The 19,988-nt window shown below is 31.6% G+C and overlaps 2 protein-coding genes across 2 annotated transcripts in view; both read left to right on the top strand.

Moving 5' to 3' along the window:
- Nucleotides 1-23: 23 nt before the first annotated feature.
- Grip75 (gamma-tubulin complex component 4) lies at nucleotides 24-10,289 on the top strand. The gene is made up of 12 exons (XM_074132255.1): nucleotides 24-219; nucleotides 2,272-2,401; nucleotides 3,089-3,291; nucleotides 3,824-3,918; nucleotides 5,466-5,649; nucleotides 5,755-5,887; nucleotides 6,683-6,819; nucleotides 7,077-7,233; nucleotides 7,523-7,633; nucleotides 7,711-7,885; nucleotides 9,329-9,536; nucleotides 9,771-10,289. The coding sequence occupies exons 1-12, from the start codon at nucleotides 148-150 to the stop codon at nucleotides 10,092-10,094; spliced, it is 1,929 nt and encodes a 642-aa protein (XP_073988356.1). The 5' UTR covers nucleotides 24-147; the 3' UTR covers nucleotides 10,095-10,289.
- A 9,394-nt stretch (nucleotides 10,290-19,683) lies between these two features.
- The window catches only part of Cbp53E (Calbindin 53E), a 62,326-nt gene continuing 62,021 nt past the window's right edge, over nucleotides 19,684-19,988 (top strand). Inside the window, exon 1 of the mRNA XM_074132253.1 lies at nucleotides 19,684-19,829. The gene's annotated coding sequence lies outside the window, so the exon portion shown is untranslated. The remainder of the gene's footprint in view (nucleotides 19,830-19,988) is intronic.

Here is a 19,988-nt window from a genome sequence, read left to right as displayed (position 1 = left end):
GATGTTCTAGTATTTTTACCGCAATTAAGTTTGTTAACAGAAGTTACATATAAATATTGTTTGTTACCTCTTGCGTGTTATAAACATTAGAGAATGCTTGATGTTTCAAAGTGAGAGTTTTAAGTCAATTTAAATTAAAAAACTAGCATGTCTTTTTACGAATATCTTTGGGCAATTTTCGCTCAAGTGAAAGAATCTGGAAATTCGACTCATTCATGGGTAATGTCACTTTTGTTTTTATTGCTTATGCATAGCCAATACTAAGACTGGTGGTGTAAAACTGCCGGAGGCCCGATCGTAATTGTTTAATGGATTTTATTTTTTTGCTCTTTAAGCTTTATGGTTACTTATAGATGATGGACATAGGTAAATAATTTTTATTGTAAGTATGTACAATAAATAAATCCATGCAGTGCTAATGAACAATAAATTATAACCTTCATAACAATAGTATGGGGAAAGCTTGAGATGTAAAGGATAAAGAATGCATGGAAAAAGAAAGGAAAAACCTGCAGCTAGTACAGAAAGTTGGAGAAGTAAGTGTTTGAGCCTTTTGTGTCCCTGTAGGGAATTAAGGATCGTTGGCGGCTAGTCGCGGGAGAGTGGATAGGATGACAATCTAGGGTGGAAAGGAAATTCAGCAGACGATTTTGAGCATGGGAGTGAACGGGGATCATGGATGTAGTCTCGTGGAGTGAGTCAATTTTAGTGTGTCGAGGAGAGTCTGAGAAATTTGTTCTGTGTTGTCTGAAGTTTGATGTTACTTCTACAAGTCAGTCTCCAGGCGGATCAGGCGTAGAGTAACATCGGTCTAATGATCGTTTTGTAAAGGAAGAGTTTGTTGGGCACATTTTCGAGTCACGTGAGAGTAAAGGAAATAGTAGTCGAGTAGTCAGTTTACCTGAGTTCACTTCGTCGTGAAGTGTGTGTAGTGAAAGTGAGTTTGCTGTCCAAAGTTAAGCCTAGGTACTTGGTCTCTTAGACCACGGGTTCGGAAAATTATGTTCAATTTGCCGGTTAAAAAAATGTCTGCCATGGTTAATTTTAATTTTCCACTTAGTGCAGTATTCAGGTAGTCTGTCTATTGCAAGATTAAGTCTGTGGGTGATGGTATCGATTCTTCAAGATGCGAGTATAAAGCCTCGTCATCAGCTTACGAGGCAAGGTTGACATGAGGAGGATTGGGGAGAGGATTTCTGTAAGTGATGAACTGGATAGAACCTTGTTGAACGCCTGCTGCGATAGAATAGGAGTATGATGAAGCAGAGTTTAGGTGGTTGACAGAAAAGTAGCTGAAGATCAGCATTTTATTTAAGAGGTTATAGAGATTAACTATACCTTTAAGAGAAAGATTTTTAAGGAGGATGTTTGAAATTCCATCTAAGCCTGATGAAGTTTTATTTCTTCTGGAGCGGATGATAGCTCGAATTTCTTTAGGTGTAGTTAGTTATCATCAGTCCCTTGAGATGGAAGCTTTAGTCAGGAAAGTTTTGACGGTCTGGAATACTTGGCGTGAATAGGTTACTGTAGGTAGAGGTTCTCTTTGTGAAGAATTTCGAAGTACTTGGCCATGATACTGTGGCATGATAGATGTTACACGAATGATTTTCTGTAATTTGGAATGCTTTACACCCGGGAATCTATCAGTACCTCGGAGGTACACAACACTATGTCACATTTTAAATTTTTTACAGGAGAGCAAGTGAAAGATTTTTTCGCGTTTTTTCTTACTTATAAGCCCACGGAAGTTATTTTACATAAATCTTTGGAGGATAATAAGTAACAAAGATGCACCATAACTGATGGTTGAGTAATAAAAAAAAAAAAAATTGTATTAGAAACATAAAAAAAAGTAAATTTTAAAAATATGGACTAAGTGTTGTATACCTCCGAGGTACTGAAATAAACTTATAATAACAAATGTGAATTTTCAATGGGACATAAAAATAAATGCCTGTGGGCAAAACATTAGCAGAAGTGAAATATTGTATAAGTAGTTGTGTTGTGTGCTGAAAATTTTGCCACGGATGCATTGTACATATTATAATTGTACATATGTACATTGTTCATGACTTGAAATCCAAGAGCGACCTTAACACAACTTGATTTATGGATTACCATCCATGGATTACATTATGGATTAATTATAAAACCTGACGAAAAGTTCTTACAAAAGTTAGTCGAAACAAATAAAAAAAAAGTATTATAAAAACGTGAGTTTTTAAATTACATTATAAAATTTAAATTTAATAAAGAGTTGTTTCTTTGCAGGGCTATGGAAGAACGGCTCCTTCTCCAATTCGTGCATTCGAGGACAAACTGATTGCTTTATGTGAAAAATACAAGGAAGTTAATAATTTTATGACACGTGTGAGGTTGTGTAATCGCGACAGTGCAGAAGGTAAGAGAAAAAATTAGTATGAATTTGTACATTTTTAAAAGTATGGAAAGATTGCTAGATAAAACTGTTTTTTTTTTAACTGTCTCTTTTAAGATGCCGTCCCAGTTAACAGTGGACAATCTGAAGAACATGAAAAATGTAGTGACTTATGGTTTTTCTAGCATTTAAACACCCTGTAAAACCATAAGCACTTTTAATAATAGGTGCTCTGTACTATTTCATTTGCACACAGTCATTTCTGCCGCTTTATTTTGATGTTCAGTCATTTATCAGCTCTCTCTTCTTTGTATTGTACAATGAGGGTGCATACCACCATGCCTAGCTCTCTCAGTGAGGATATTTCTCACACATTTCCGTGGAATAAGCCTTCATTCCAATTTATTTAGATCGATGGCCGACAACTTGCAGTGGCTTGAACTAATAATTAATTAATGAATAATTAAGCAATATCAACTCAATGGCCCATATTTTTAATGAAATTGACTAAGCAAATGCAAACGTTTGCTTAAATGTTCTTCCAGTAAGGATTTCCGATTGATAGGACTTGATTTTTAATGTTTGTTTTGTACATTTTGAGTATTTCCATTTGAACTAAGATCTGCAATGATTTATTTCAATGTTAAAAAGTTTTTTTATTAAATAGGGTTCTTTAAAATTTAAAAATATGATCAATATTTTCATTTTTAGATGGAACTTATGCAAATTCTAATGGATTATACATTTCTGCATTCTCTACTGGAATTGAAGAAGTGCTCAATGATTTCTACGATGATGTAGTTGAGATAGAAAGGGATTTATTGAATAATTCAGAACTTACTCTTCTTTCTTTATTAATATCACTAGAACCACTATCAGTGATACTTGAAGCATTTGTAGAAGCCATTCAGCAAGTACGTCTAATCAATTTGAATATTTTTTTAGTCAGTTATTTGTGAAAAATTGGTGCAATAAACCGCGAAACATTGATATTTTTTGTCTGAAACGGTTTTTGTGAAAAAAATAAAAATGAAGAACTTCTAAATGGTAGTTAAATGTGTATTATTATTTTATGTTTAATTTTAGCTTATTAAGTAATCTGTTAAATTTGGCTCGAATTTATTCAAAGAATATGGACTCAATATCATGTGAAACTGCTTAACCTCTTCAAAGGAAGGCTTCGTATAGGAGATTATTGTCACAGAAAACTATGTGAATAATGAATAAAGTTAGGATTAAAAAATCTCAGAAGAAGAGTTCATCTGTTTTAAGCGCAATCTCGGAACTTAACTTAAACAATGCAATATATAATATGGCACGTGCTATTTTATTATTTCACATGTTTGGTCTGATTAAACAAAAAAGGCAGGGTTTATGATACAGAGAAATTAAAGAGAGTTATTTGATGGATTAATAAAGTACTTAATTATCTGTTTCCTTTTACAGATTGAACGTGATAAAATTAAAGGATGTAATTTGTTTGACATCTGTCACAAATATTCACTTTGTGGAGAAAGTTCCATTGAAAATGCATTTAAGAGGTATGTAAAAAACTTTTAGCATTATAGTGTACAAAGTTTAACCTTAAATTTCATTTTAAATCTATAATAGTGAAAAGGTTTGCGAATCTGAATCTAGAAGACTCACTGCCGATCATATATTCTCTTATAATCAAATTTCAGAAAAGAGCTGACAATTATAAAGTTAGTGTACTTAATTGTTGAGAACAAGCCTACGACAGTACTGACCGAAAGGAAGAATTAGCGGATATAAGAACTGTAGAGATAACAGTGAAGTTAGTGAGGCTGATTGGTTTAACCTGGGGACTCTAAATTTAATCGTTAACTCAGCATTTAGCTTTCGCGGAATATGTGCTCATATAGTGCAAAGCAGCATTGGGAAGAACTTTCTAAAAATTTGAAGTAATGAGAAAAAAAAGTCTGGAGGAATCTGGGAAAGAAAGGTATTAAGAAAAACCTGTAATTTATTTACAAACGGAAAGTGGAATATTGCTGTTGTTTGATTAGTTTCAACTACTTAGAACTATAAACAGTTCCTACGTTTATAAAACATCTTTATTATAAAAAATTGATACATTATAATTAAATCTTAAAGGTTAATTTTATACCATTTTATTTAGGCTATTGAATATTATTTGAAAAACAAATTAGTTATATTTTGGTTCCTATGGCCATATTTAGTTTTCAATTAAATGTAATTGTAAAGCCTGAGCTAGTATACAATGTAAATCATAATTTGTATTTGCTCGTCTTTTGTTTTGTTTTTAAATTTTAGGATTTAAACCTATCCTTCTATCATAGAATTAGGAGTATATAAGGTTGAGAAAGTGGACTCTTTTATATATCGGTACTTTGTATTCACCAGGAATAACGATGTATCTCGGGAAATTAAACGAAGGGTAATGCTGGAAAATAGAAGATACTTTTGACTGAATAGGCAAATTAGTAGCAAATTAATTTCAAGGGGACAAAAGTTACCCTCTATAAAACATTAATTCGGCCGGTGTTTACGAATGGGACTGAGGCTTGGGTAATGTTAAAATAAGATGCTACAAGTCTTTGAAAAGAATTCCACAGCCTATTCCGAGAGCACGATTTGGAACATAAGAAAGAATAAGGAATTACAGCATCTTTTCCAGGAAGCAGACATCGTTGAAACGGTTAAACTTGGCAGGCTCAGATGGGAGAGCCACTTAGTTGGGATATTGGATGAAGAAGTGCCCAAAAAGGCTCATGATGGAGGAAATAAAAACTAATTAAATTGTTGCAGAGCCGCCTTTAATCTTTTTGTTTATAAATAAAGTGCAAAATAATAATGTTCCTTTATTAAAAGCAGGTTAGAAATCATAATTTAAAGAGTTCACGGCACTCATTTTGCATTATTGGGTTCCAAATAATTCGTTAATTTTTATTCTTATCCTAAGTTGCAAGATTAAACAAAAATTGATAATACAACACATGCCGCTGCATTTACTCAACTTAAATATTATGTAAAAATTATTATCTATCACAAGGTGACTTCTTAGTAACAAAGATTTGTTACTTTTTGTTATGGCGGATTATTTCAGGGTAGAAGGAAATTGTTTACAACCATTTTTCTTGCAAGTTCAGTTTTGGATACTCAAATCAGATCTTTATGATCCTTATGAGGAATTTTTTATTAAACGTGTTTACGATGAAGAAGTACGAGAAGAAGTTTCAAAAACGTCCATTCGCTCCTGTTCAAAAAGCAGTAGTTCTCAGGAAGGGTCTGTAAGTGAATTCATTCCAATTTCTTTACTTTTTTTTTTTTTTTTTTAAATTTAAATTAACTAACATTGCGTCCGATGCAACCTAATTCAATTTATCTCGTTTCAGGCGAAAGAAATGCCCACGTTTATAATTGATTATGAATTACTGCCCGATTGTATACCCAAGACATTAGCTTCAAAACTTTTGTTTATAGGGGAATGTCTTACTATCTCTCAAGTTAAGGATACTTTTAGAACGGGTTAGTTGATTTAAAGCACATTATTTGTTTCAATTTCACTTAAATTTGATTGAAATTGCAGTGACTGAGCATTAACGTTTTATTTTGTTTACTCTCTTCTGCTCTTGCGAAATATTTTATTGATTTTATTCCTGCTGATTGACTATTTAATCAGTTTTTATAACAGGAAAAAACATATATCATTGGTTATTCTTAAAAAGTCTTCTCATTCGTCAATTTACTTCTTAAAGAACATTTTGACGTGTGAAAAGGTCTCTACCGAAAATATTTGCAAAAACTCTTATCGTTAAAAGAATCATTTCCTTTTCTAATGCAATTGTTAACTATTTTTGGAATTTACAATGAATCAGAAGTTAAATCGCTAAATAGTTTCATGTCAGGTACTAATCTTACAGCATTTCTAGCATTAATATTGAGGCATGTTTTTAACCATGAATACTAAATGCTGACAATCACAGATAGAGAAGAGACATTCAGTGTTAGTTATTTTCTAATCTCAAAACTTCCCTTATCTTGTCGTTAGGTTATTTTAATTAAATAAAATATAAAGTTATAAATTATTTTGGGCTAGTATAGAATGGTAGCTGTTAGTATGAGCTTGCGTCAGGGATGACTCCAGTTCGAGACCAATATATAATATCTAAATTTTATTTTTGTTGGCAAACTGTGTTAATAATGTAAGGGCTTCCGCTATTTTCATTATTTTTTTATTAATTAGATGGCAGTAAGCCAGCCTTTTTTTAAGAAATACTTGAAAATATGATCGTCATGAATCCTCATTTTTAAAATTTTTAGTTGATACCTCAAGAATTACGCAATGTTATGATGACGATTATATCCTGGGTGCTCTGCACAATATTTGTAATAAAGAATCCTTTAGTTTTTCTACAATGGATATCAAGCTTAATGAAATATGGTCTTCAGTTAATAAAGTAGGTAACATCAATTTACACTTAATTTGTTTAATACCAACTTAACTACTATAGCTTTTTGTAATCTTTTACCAGAAAATATTATGGTTGTTTCTGGCTTTTGAATTATCTATGATGTGTATTATAGAGTATATGACACTTAAATAGTAATAGTAGCAATGGTATTGACTTTTTAAAAAACTATTATACTAAGGATTACGCCTTTTATCTACTGAGCTATTAAATTTAATGTTTTGTTGATTATTATTTGTTTTTAGGAAGTGCGAAAATTAGTTAATGATGTAGGTAATGTACGTAGCCAATTGCTGCAAATGAGAGATATTTATTTGCTAGCTAGAGGAGAACTATTTCAGGAATTTCTTATGAATGCAATGAATGAATTGAAATCACAAGTATCTAAAGGAACAAGGAGAAGTAATGCGACTTTTTTGATATAATTTTTATTTGTTACTTTCAGACTTGCCACATTAAATAAATGAATGTATTTTACCACTTTTTCCCCAAAAATTTACTGTACTTTAATCAGCTACAAAAACTTTTCTTATTTAGATAATCTTTTATAATGATTCAGAGTTTTTCAGTTATCAATTTCAACACTTTTCACTTTTGTTGTATTCAATAGATTTTAACCAATTGTGAATTTGTATTCTCTTGATTTAACCAGTTTCCCAGTTATATTATTTTTTTTATTTTATTTTTTTAGTACTAAACAAAGCCTTAGCAACAGCCATGTACAGCGTTTATTTAACAGACAATACTGAGTTGATAGGAAATATTGAATTTGTTTTACCATCAGGCTCTATGCACTCAGGAGGTATATTTTTTTTATATAATCTTGTAAGTAAATAAAGATCTTGTAAGTCTCTTTTCTAATAAATGGTATATTTTCAGATGTAATTGAAAATGTGCAGATTGTTAGCAAAATTAAATGGCCTTTGCTCTATCTCTTTTCACCTCATGTTATGGATAATTATAATACCATATTTAGATTTCTATTGCGTCTTAAAAAGGCTCAAGTGGATATTCATTCTGTATGGATGGATGTTAATCACTATAATAATATTAGGTGAGGATTCCAATTTCAAATTTTTTGAATTTGCGGTTTTACCAGAATACTATCTTGAACTAAAATTATTTCAACTTTCTCTTAAAAATGCTATTAGTTGTCAGTGCAAGTGAAGAAAGTTAAGGTGTTAAAACGAAACCTGATGGTTAGGTTTGTTCAAAATTAGTCAGCAGAATAATTCAATTTAAGGTTTCTTTCATTTCCTTGATAATAAATTTTTCTTTATAGATGTTTTTAAATTCAAGTGTTAAGTTATTGACCGATAATGAGGTCTTAAGAGGATCAGGACATTTTACGGTGTTTTTGTTAAGCTTCGCCTGTAAACATCTAATGATACAATCTAGAAACATAACTGACCCCAGGGGCAGACGAAAAAAATGCCAACGGTAATGGTAATGTGAACAAGACAACGGCGTCTAATAGCCCTGGTGTTTGGGTAACCATCAGGTTAACATCGCTTGTCAGAGATCTATTATTACGAAATTAGAGTGGCAAAGTCAGAGGAAGATATTTTTCTTTTTCTAACAGCATTAGTTTTTAAGCTATAGCCTGCATCCTCAGTGAAAAAATATAACAGTTACAATTTAAAAAAAAGAGTAAAGTAATCGCCTATTTTTTCAGGCGGGGCTTAACGTCCAACTACCATTTACTTGGTGTCGTGGCTGGAGGCGACTAGCTAACGTACTTTACTATTTCTCATTTAATCATTAAATAAAATCCAAAGCCAAGACCGGGAATCGAACCCAGTACCACAATGCATAATAGCTTTTCAGGTCTCGCCTCTAACCGCTCGGCTACCGTGGCGCCTATAACAATTACAATTTATATTTGAACAGTTATCCAAAAGCAAACATTGTTTGTCTTAATTTTTTTATTATTTTTTACTAAGCTTTCGATCTAGGTACCTAAACAGTCAGAACCAAAGACACACCAACCTTTGATGTTAAAAATGTAAATAATACTTTTTTTTTGTCTACAAACATAAGCCCTGAAGATGAACCTAGGTCGAAAGCTTGGCAAAAATTAGAAAATTATGACTGAAATTGGCATTAAATTTTCTTCTTTTTGGATCAATGATTCGGTCACCAAAAACTATGATCGATAATGAATATTTATATTAATGATAGTTTTGGTTTTCGACCGTTGTTAATTGCTGATGGTGAGGACCGCACCTCAATATTCCCTAAAATCATTTATATTAATGAAAATTTCATTATGTATGAAAGGTTTGGATGTCTTTTGATACAAATAAAATCATGAAGATATTATTTAAAACTCTCAAAGTCCGGTGTAAAAAAAAACAACACACACTTCGAGTTTCATAATCAAATAAACAGTGTTATAAATTTAGTCCAATCGTATTTTTCTTTAATCCTCAGGCTGGTGACAATTTTACGATAGAGAAGCGTTGAATGTGTAAGCTTGATTGTTTTTTTTAAACAGGTTAAAGATGCTGGCTGTGGAGATAAGGAATCAGTTATTAGCATTAATAGGAAATCTGCAAAATTACTGTTTCACAGATGTGATTGCTACAGAAATCAATGTATTTACTTTAACAATAGAAAGTACTGATACTTACACAGAGCTTCAAAAAGGATTATTAATATTTCAAAATAATATCATTAATCATCTTTTTTTGACAAATGATGAAGTAAGGTTTTTTTTTTTTTTTTTTTTTTCTTGAAATTAATTAATTTCTTAAGTGATTGCAAAGTCTGTGTAATAAATGCATTTGACTATTCTGAATTGTTTAAATCTATTCTGAATAGCTTAATTGGAAGAAGTGGATTTTTATTTTTGCATTCAGAATTTGCAATTTTTCTTTAATATTTTTTCTAATTCTAGTGATTAGTAGGTAAAATTAAAAATACATATTTTGTTTCAGGTTATAACATGCTTTAAAAAAATATTTGAGTCCTGTGAAGTTTTTGCAAAGCTTATTAAGAAATCTCCAAAATTTCTGTACGATAATTTATTAATTTTTAAATCCGACTTGACTGAATCAATTAAATCAATGTTTCTTGCGCTTGAAAGTATGGAAGCAGCTATGGGGTCTGCAGCCATTCGTAACTTGTTGTTAAATTTAGATCGAAACAGATATTTTAGGAATAAATATAGTTTATTAAATATTAATAACCAAACAAATATCAAACAAAGTAGTACTGTAAACATCGACAAATCATGTAGTATTTCAAATCTCAACAAATAAAATCATCTTGCATCTTGCGGCAAATAATGTATCTCTTTCTTCATTTTTGTCTTCGTCCTTAAGTTGCTTACCTAGATTTCTTTAGGCTTCCAGGTTTCATGAAAAGGAAGAGAATGTAAAAGAAAAATTTAATTTTTTTGTTAAACACTGAAAACAGTCAAGCTGTAACGAAATAAATATTTAATTTTTTTCTTACGTGTTTGATTGGAAATTTTTAATGATACCATTTTCAGCTTACAATTATCTGTTAACGATTGTACTCAGTTATGAATGTTCGAACGTATCAGGATAGAAATAAGCACAATCAAGGGGCACCATCAAGCCTTAAACTTTAACATTTCTCAGCTCAATGCAAGTATTTACGGATAAAATCAATGATAATAGCAATAAACATTCATGTTTTCTCCGAACTGTACATCATTTAACCGACTTGGCATCTCATAATGTGCAATAAGACTTCTTTTTCTTTCATTACCACACAATATCTTACTGCAATCACCTGTTACCTAATGTGAGCAATTAACACCACTTTTCACTACACTAACTTGTGACCAACATGGTGCACCATTACGAAAAATAATGAAGAATTGAAGAAAGGGTACATAACCCTAATATTCAAGAGAGGTCTAGAAAAGATTTGGTTAATTATAGAGTGATTAGGATAACAGTAGTGAAAGTGGGTTATATAGCTGAACACTTCAAAGTAGACTCGAAAATGAGTTAGAAGGATACATACGAGAAGAGTGAGCTGGTTTTCGAGCCGACCGGTCATGCCCTGATCATAAATTTACTCTTATAATGCTCATTTAAAAAATGTAAACGATCTGCAGTATCGTTTAGATGACACAAAATCATAAGTTTTTTTTTTTAGACGCCTCAATAGTAAAGTTTTTGGCAGAAGGGATAATTAAATTGAGATGAAATGTTACAGTGTAAGAATGATGCTTTTTTTCATGCGTTATTTCTGTTTTTTCCTCCCTCTAATTTTTGGATAGTAGGTTCTAGTTTTTGTTTCGTTTCTAGTATAACTTTTCTTTAATTTCAAAAGTGTTTAAAATAAGACCCAACTCCTTTGTAACATGTTACCTATAAACAAATAAATTTTCTTTAAGTTTAGATTTATTGCGGTACTGGTTCGATTCCAGTTCTTGACTCTGTATTCTATTTTTTTTTTTTTTTTTTTTATAATTTATTATAGTAAAGATGCTTATTATTCGTCTCCGCTCACGTCTAGTTTTTTAATTGGACGTAAAGCCCTCCCTTATGAAAATAGACATTGTAATCATAGACATTCATTTGAATTTGATATTTTAAACAGCAAAAATTTAAAAAAATAGGTGCTTAATTAAGTTTCAAAAGTTTACATTTTTTAATAATAACTACAAAGAAAAGGGGATTTGTTAAACTGAAATTAATAAGATAGAGATAAGGGATAAGAAAGAGAGAATACTGCAGAGATTGAAAGGTAAAGAATTTAAATCTTGAAAACTTAAAAGTTTGGCGAAAAATTATAATTTTAACAAAATTAGGTATGTTTTTATCTCTCAAACAGCAGAAGTCTGTGTATAATGTAGGTAAGTGATTTGAAGTGATTGAGTGATCTATGTAACTCTTGTACGATATGAATCTTTACTGGAGAAAGTGAGACTGTTCTTAAATACAGATAGATAAGCGGCAGTGAAAATGGCCACGGAGGCTGTGTATGTGCAATGCGGGACCAGGGTATTGATTTTGAAAGGTAGCGCAGTTTAGCGGCCACGTTGTTACTAAGAGATTCAGGCTAAATGTACCCAATGTTCATTTATTATTACATGAACATAGAATAGATAATTGTTAGTTGTTTGCAATGTTTCACATTTGTGAAAACAATGATGAAATCGTGAAAGATATTTCTCAGATGAAAATAATTGCATTGTACGGTACATCTGGGATAAAAGTTTATTGCAAGAAGTGTGACAGTAGTAGAAAGCTACATGAAAATAAAACGATTATATTCGCAGACAATAAAGATAAATGTTACTGAAAAATGCACTGATATAGCAGTACTCCTGTAGATATAAAAATATATCCATTTTTCTCACTAAGGATCAGTTTAAGTTAATATATATTTTATTTATTTTTCAAAAATAATTTACTGATCTCATTAATTGTTGAATATAAAGCTGAAATCTATAAGTTGGGAGGGAAAAAACGGATTTATCTAAGAACTAGACTGTTAATCCGTAAAAGAAGGTTTCTTTAATTATATTGGGTTTCAGATTTTTACCCACGTTCAGAGATTGGTGCACAATTTCGTTTAGAGAATTTTCAAATTTCGTGTGAATCAATCTCTGAACGTGGGTAAAATTTCGTAACTGTTCAGAATTAAAGAAAATTAAGAGAATGCGCAGACCCTTCTGGTTCTACTCATGAAGTTATGTTCTAACTTCCTCAAGCTTAAGTTTAAATAAAGCAGCAGTAAATTTAAAAAAAAAAATCAAAAAATAATAAATGATAATATATGTTCTTTACAGGAACAGAATCATTGATAAGACCTTTTGCTTAGAAGTATGAGTATGCTTAGCTGCATAAAAATTTATATGTTGTCAAGCATGTCTTTCAAAAGTTATGTTTTTAAAATCATAAATTATTATTTTTAAGAGAATCAGCAATCTTACCAATCTTAAACTGTTGTAACGTTTAGCAGATCTCAAATACCAAATAGGTATCTCGTAGATGAGGAGTAATAGTTTAAAGCAATAATAAAGGTGGTAAGAAACATACTTCGGGATTATCTATTTATTAAATGGATGAGAAAGATAATCTATTTATTAAAATTGTAAACGTCTTGAGCTAAATCGTATGTTTGAGCTAGTTCAATTTTTACGGACTAGATACTACATTTTACTCCATCATTAATTTGTCAACATTCAAATTAACTTATTCAAAAGTAGCTTTACTTCGTTTCTAGGCAGTTGAAATCGTCTTGGTTTTAACAGCACTAAAATAATAGCTTTTCACCAACCACTTTTCAATCAATCTAATGCAATCTTCGCCACTACCATTTTACATATAGTAGCTATTAAGAAAATTGCAATTTATGTTAATTTCTTCACTGAATCGATTTTTAATTTTTTTCTTGAAAAATCTCAAAAGATTTTTTTGAATAACATAATTCGGTGTAGTAATTATAGTATATATATAAATATTTTTTTTTTATAACATTTTCCAAGTAAAATTCATATAAGTGCACTTTTAGGAAAGAATTGGGACTGGCTATAGTGCCATTTCCGAGAAATTAATGGTCTCAGCACCTGTGCAATGAGTAAAAAAAATAATAAAAGTAATGCCAGTATTTTTTCAGAAGGGCTTTACGTCCAGAGCTACCAAGTTAAGTGTTGTCGACGGAGGCGACCAGCAAACGTATTTTACTAAAAAAAATTTCACATTAAATAAAATGCAAGGCCTACTCCGGAAATGTAACCCAGTACAATAAATCCTAGCTCCGCCACCACTAACCGCTCGGATAACGTGGCGCTTAGCATCTGCATAATATTTGTAGATCAAATCAGAAAAGAACAAAAACGAAAAAGAGATAAGTTAAAAAAAGTAATATTAAACAATTCCATTAATTCAAAAAATCTGGGCTGAAAAGAACAAACCAGAGAAATAAATTTTATTAAAAACATTCAGTTAAAATGAACTGCAATCTTTCAGCATAAATTAGGTTCCTGGGAAATACTCAAACAGCACCCACTACTACAGCTAATAGATAGTTTTCGAAAATAAAGACCATTTCAATACTTAATACTTAAATAATACTTTCAATACTTAAAATTGCGACGAATTTAACGGAAGCAGACTATTAATTTCCAAAGAATGTGATTAACTTTTTCGTGAGTTACTAGTTAAATAGACGTTGGTTAACAATCTGGCAATGTAAGAAAAAAGAAAAATATCTAGAGTGGACATTTATTATGACTCTCTCTCCGACTCCACTTATAAACGAAAAAAAATAGTTTCCCCTGAATAATAAAGGTATTTGTGTTAAGATAGACTATCTATTTTAAGCTTTAAATAAAAAATAAAAAAAATTATTGTAATATAGTCCAGAAATTAAAACTGTCCGGTAGGACAGTTGTATAAGGGTTGATTAAGACGTCGCCTTGTATGTCTTGAAATCTTGAAGGATTCCCTTACAAAGTCTATCTGACTGAATGACCAAAAAGAATGTCGCTTCAGTGACTGTATAATTTTCAATATTGATTTTTTTTTTTGTTTTAGATCGGAAATCCGAGCTTTAATCTCACCAAGTGGTGACTACCGTCCATCGGACAAATCGTTCAGTGTTTCAGTACACTCTTGGCGTCAGTTTAGTGGGAGTAGAAATTAAGAGACAGTGACAGCATTGAATAGTCTCTCAATATCTTCCACTTGTCAGGATTTACACTTGTGATTTTCCCAGTGAAAAGGACGGTAGATGGAAGATTACCGCTGGAGATTGTAGAAAAGGAAGTGGAAGGAAGGCAATTGGTGATTGTACAACTGAAGAACAAGAATAAAGTAGGATTAAATGGAGGACTTGTAGGTTGAGGACGTCACAAGAAACAATAAAAGAAGAAGAAGAAGAAGAAGAAAAACAACAGGTGTACATCAAAAGATTTGGTGAGAATTCTTAATTTTTTCTTCTTGATGCCCCCACTGGATAGTGACTGGGTAGTCATGACTTCGGACTGGATACCGAAAGAATTTTGTAAAGCATTTTGTAAAGATTTTGTGTTCTTTGCACTTTTCTGTTCTGGTTTATTTCAACTCCCCACTGAAAATAGTTGTTTCATTATTCATTATATTCAGAGAAACTTTTCTTGCAGTTTTAAAACAGTCTCATTACACTTCAAAGTCTAGTGATATTTTGTTTTATAAAAATATATACTGGCAACTCACTAATTATGCTTGCAACTGAAGTAATTTAAACATCGTGGGAGAAGAATCCTTCACTAATGCCTGTAAGGGTAGTGGTTTAGCCGCTTTGTCGGCGATTGTCACGTTCTAGCTGGCATCCCAATAAACACACAAAACTGACTTCCTTAACACTCCTTAAGTCTAAGTAATCTTAATGAACTAAGGTGAACTGAGATCCTAGCTTAAAAATGGATGATCAAAGGTGACTGACTGTATATTTCTATCCCGAGGAATATTATTGGCAGGACCTAACATCCGACAGAAAGATGGTTTTCAAAAGCCAATCACAATGGTCTGTCTTCAATTTGGACACCAAGAAAAAAAAAAATCAATAAATATTATAAAAATTTGATTCCTAATTTCAACTTACTAACTGGTAAGAGTTGGTTTTTCCATTGTGTATATTTTAAATTTTGAGTTTTCAGAAAGTAGTGGAATTTAAAACCGGTGTTAATGTAGGACCGCAATAGGTTTCCCAGACCGCCATTGTTATTTTAATTATTCGATTATTGAATTTGTTGGTTTTTTTTTTTCAAAAACGGCCCCAACGATTTATTTTAATGCTCACATGAAGATCTATCATCTTTATTTGAAACTTTTTCGCAGGAAAATGCTTCTTAAAGTAGTTCTATGAGAAAGTAAAACTTCTCAGCCAAGTCATTTGCGTGTAATTTGTAGACTCATTATCTTTATTCTATAAACAGCAATTAAATAAGAAAATATGGAAGGGATTAGCTATGCGGTTAGCGTACTGGACACCCACGCGGAGGTCTCGGGTTCGAATCCAGCTGCTGACCCTTAGATTTTCTCTTCCTAGGAGCTTCTTACACCTCACTGTCCGGTGATGGACAGTGTTGTCTGTAACGAAAGAACACTGTCCGGAGGCCGGCAGTGCACTGGAAAAAAGCTCCGGGCGCCAATAACCTTAGATGTTGACGCGCCTTAAATCATTTAAAAAAAAAAAATAAGAAAATGCAGTACCCAATTTGATGGAAATCGAATGATCAAAACTGTATTAAATTGAATAAAGTTCTTTCTTTATTCAATTGTTTATGAAAGTTGTGGTATAAGAGTTCGCACAGTTTTTGTTTTAATTGAAAAACTTCATTCTTTTTTTATTATTATTACTAAATGCTGTTGAATTTAATTATTACTAAATTGATTGTGAACACCTTAGTTGTTAATGTTTTAACAACTAAGGTGTTCACAATCAATTAATTCAGGATAACTTTATAGCAACCGCTGGAATAGGTTTGGATCAATTCGGGATAATAAACTGCACTTGCGAAGGGAAATAGTAGGTTGAAATTACTAAGTCTCAAAGGGGCTGTAGCGTAACGCGGAGCTGTACGCTCAATCACCACTAAATGTTTCACGTACATGCTTTGTTTTACACGTCTACACTTCATCGCCATTTGTGGCTGTAAATTGTAATCTGTTAACTAGTGAAATTGGATTAATTTTAATGAAATTACAAGTATCATTTTTAGTATTGTTGTGGTATGATAAAGCCAATTGGAGGCAGAACAAGGCCTAAAAACTTCCACTATGATCACAACAACCATTATTCTAACACAAACTAATCGTTTGTACAAAAATTTGAATTTGTAATATATGCAGAATATAAAAAGTATCTGGATATTTTACACTTGAGTCTGTTCTTGCTATTCACACCCCATAAAAATAAAATAATTTTTTAGTTTTTTCATTTCATTTTTATGTTTGTTTTTAGATACAACTTTTTGATTTCCTTGTTATTGGCCTCTTGAGCTTAGAAAATCAGCCATTTAAATTCTTCTTTCGAAGCTTCTTTAGTATTTTGAATTTTTACAGAGATATCCTGTTGTTTTTTTATGAACTCAAAGAGTTTTGTGTAAATGTTGCCATCATCAGATGCAAGAATAGTATTTATATTGGCAGGTAAAGGACATCCAGTCGCTTAGAACAGCCCTCTACAATCGTTCTCTTCCTTTAGTGTTGTAAGATATAACTTAGTTTCTCTTTTTAATTTTTTAACATAGAAATTGTAAAGTATCTTCCTTCAGGCGGAAGGGGCTTTTTCATTGATTAACTAATTCTAATATGCTGAACTAATAAACTCCTACAATAAACCTTTAATAATAAATGTACTAATTAACTATTCATTAAATATAATGGAAGCTGTAAAGAGCATTACTCTGCTAGCACAATTGTGTGTGGTAAAGGTAAAACTTGCCACTTTTACCAACATGAGGAAAGTCTTGTTAACTGCACCTTGGCCATCGAAAAGTTATAGAAATAGTTATTCTATATTGTTTTCCATAAAAACTATCTCTATTACGGTGTCGAAATAGGCCTTTTAAAAAGCACTTGAAGCGTAAGAATTAGAGGAGTCTCTAAATTATCAAGTTTAAAGTAAGTGGAGTGCCCGGATGGGTGAATTTCCTGAACATGTTTTTGTTTTTTTAGTTTTCTGCAGTTTTTCAAAAACAAACTGTTCTGTACATGAGTGTTATTCAGATTCAAGTTTTCTTTAGATTTGTTTTGAAATATTTTCGTCAATCCTACACACACAAACCCACTCAATATCTTCTTAATCAGCTTTTTGAGATTAAAATTAAATATGTTGCTTTTAATGCTGGACTATTTTCTTCTTTTTTTTTATGCTAGTCCTTTAGAGGAAGAAAAATATTAATTTGAAAGTCTGACTAGTTAAGATTTTTATAAAACTTAAGGTTGGGTTATCGTTCGAGACTCGCAATGGCTATCAAAAGTAGGGTACTGTATTATTTACAAGTGGATGAAATGTGTTCAAGTGTGTGACAAGACAATGGAGATGGAGAGTACTTCTCGATTGATGAGAAGGTTTATTTTCTTTTCTAAAAGTCTGAATTATAACTGAACAAACTTCACTAGGTCGATTTCTGAAAACGAAGTTTAAACATGTAAAAAGTACTTTGAGAGACAACTATTAGGTAGTTATACACATTCTCGAGGCCAGAAACACAATTTCGTTAAAAATGGAACGTCGAAAATTGGTCACGATGTAAAAACACCTCCTTTCCCAGAAGGAAGTAAAAGTAAACAACAAAAATATATTTATTTCAATGTCAATTCATTTTTCAATGAAAAGAATTCCTTCGAATATTAAAATATTCATTAATGGCGATACTGATTATTGAACGATGGATTCTTGACTGCAAATCGATACAGAAATTTACTGCACAATTAAATCTATTTGAGTTTTTTTTTTCTGCACCTACATGTTATACGTGTAAATGTGAAAATTAATTAAGAGTAGGATAAATGAAAATCTTTGATCTTTAATGAAATGATAAAAAACAATGAATTTAAAAGAATTTAATTAACTGTTATTGATTTCGAACCTATCCGTGATGGTAAAAAAGCACCTTTTTATGTCTCAAACTAGTACTGTTATCAGCATGGTAACTAAAGACAAATTTCTGATAAAAATATATTGATTCACTTGAAAAAAAACACTTTTTTTTTTCTCATAACATTGATTACCTCCTACGCATAAAATAGCTTCACTTTGTTATTTAAGGCACTTTCCCGAAAAAGAATATTTAATAAGTCTAGGAGAATTCAATAAGGGAAAATAGACGTTTTGTGTTGCCACCAATCAACAATTGTATCAAAATTTAAGATCTCGTCGACGTAACGATAAGCATTGAATCTGACCTAATTATACCTCGATCAGCACATTCAATTACTCGTATTGGCCTTGCCACTGAAAAATATGAGGTCTCATTGAATGGTCCACTTATGTCTTTCATAGTACCTACGTAAGCGTCTAAAAAGGTAGCCTATGACATGGTCGATAGGAGTGAATAGGCAAACTGTTCGCATGACTATAATCTAATCCATTCAATAGCAGTTAATCAACTGCCAGACAATCGGGCTTCTCCCAGTGACGATAATCTTCGCGTTTATTGTTTCCACCCAGAGAAGTCCACTTTCAGAACGTCATCACTAGATGGCATTCTTAAAGCTGAATTTCTACACTCAAAGCACAGAAGAATGGCGAACTATACGCAATTTATGAAGGAAAAACCTCTTCCTATTTTCAATTTCAAAGACAATTAACTGTGATAACAATGTCTTCTGGCTACTCTGGGCAAAACGGAAGTTCAAAACTTATCCTACATAAGGACCTATTTTATTAAATCAAACCTTAACAAAGTCTTCTTTGTTTTCTAACATAAATAAACTTTAAATTTCCAGTCATAACTTCACTTCTTAAGTGATTTTTTTGCAAATTATTTTATATAAATTTACCTATCGGGTTAAAAATTCTTTGTACAATTATATCAATTTAAGGCCCTAGAAAAAATCAATTATACTTCTTTTTCTTGTATGGCTCAACGGTCTTTGTAAGGACCAAGGCCTCCCACCTTTATCTTTTGCCATTGCTCCCTTTCCGGGACTTCACTCTCCACCTCCTCACACCCATTATCCTTAGTTTGAGGTCACCTCTGCCTGATCACCAGCCATACACCATTATTGCACGAAGTACATGCTTCAAAAAATATATTAAATATTTTGCTGTTGTAAGGCATTATCAAGATTCACATTTGTTGTTGTTGTTTTAATAATATTAGTGATAATTAATTGCCAAGTTTTCAATTATCGATATTAAAAAAAATCGAAATATTCAAGTTGACATCGAATACATAATACATACAAAATATATTTAAGTGTGTGAGAACTAGGGGCTGCGCACTGTAAGGGACAAAACAAACCCCCAGTTCGCTACTGGACAGCTTACCGTTCGGATCGATACATTTTGCGCAGGTTTGTTTTCATTTTGGGAACGAATTTTTTGTTTGCTTTTGTTTTTTAAAAATTTATTTTTGTATTTATTATTTTAAGTAGAGCTAATTTTTAAAAGTAATCATCATTAAATAATTGTTAACATTATGCTGAGTTTCTTATTCAGTCGAATAATTATTT

The sequence above is a fragment of the Rhodnius prolixus genome, unplaced genomic scaffold (genome assembly GCF_049639745.1).
Source record: "Rhodnius prolixus isolate KJV_2025 unplaced genomic scaffold, Rpr scaffold_4, whole genome shotgun sequence".
Classification (NCBI taxonomy): Eukaryota; Metazoa; Arthropoda; class Insecta; order Hemiptera; family Reduviidae; genus Rhodnius; species Rhodnius prolixus.
This window is presented reverse-complemented; position numbering and strand designations above follow the sequence as displayed.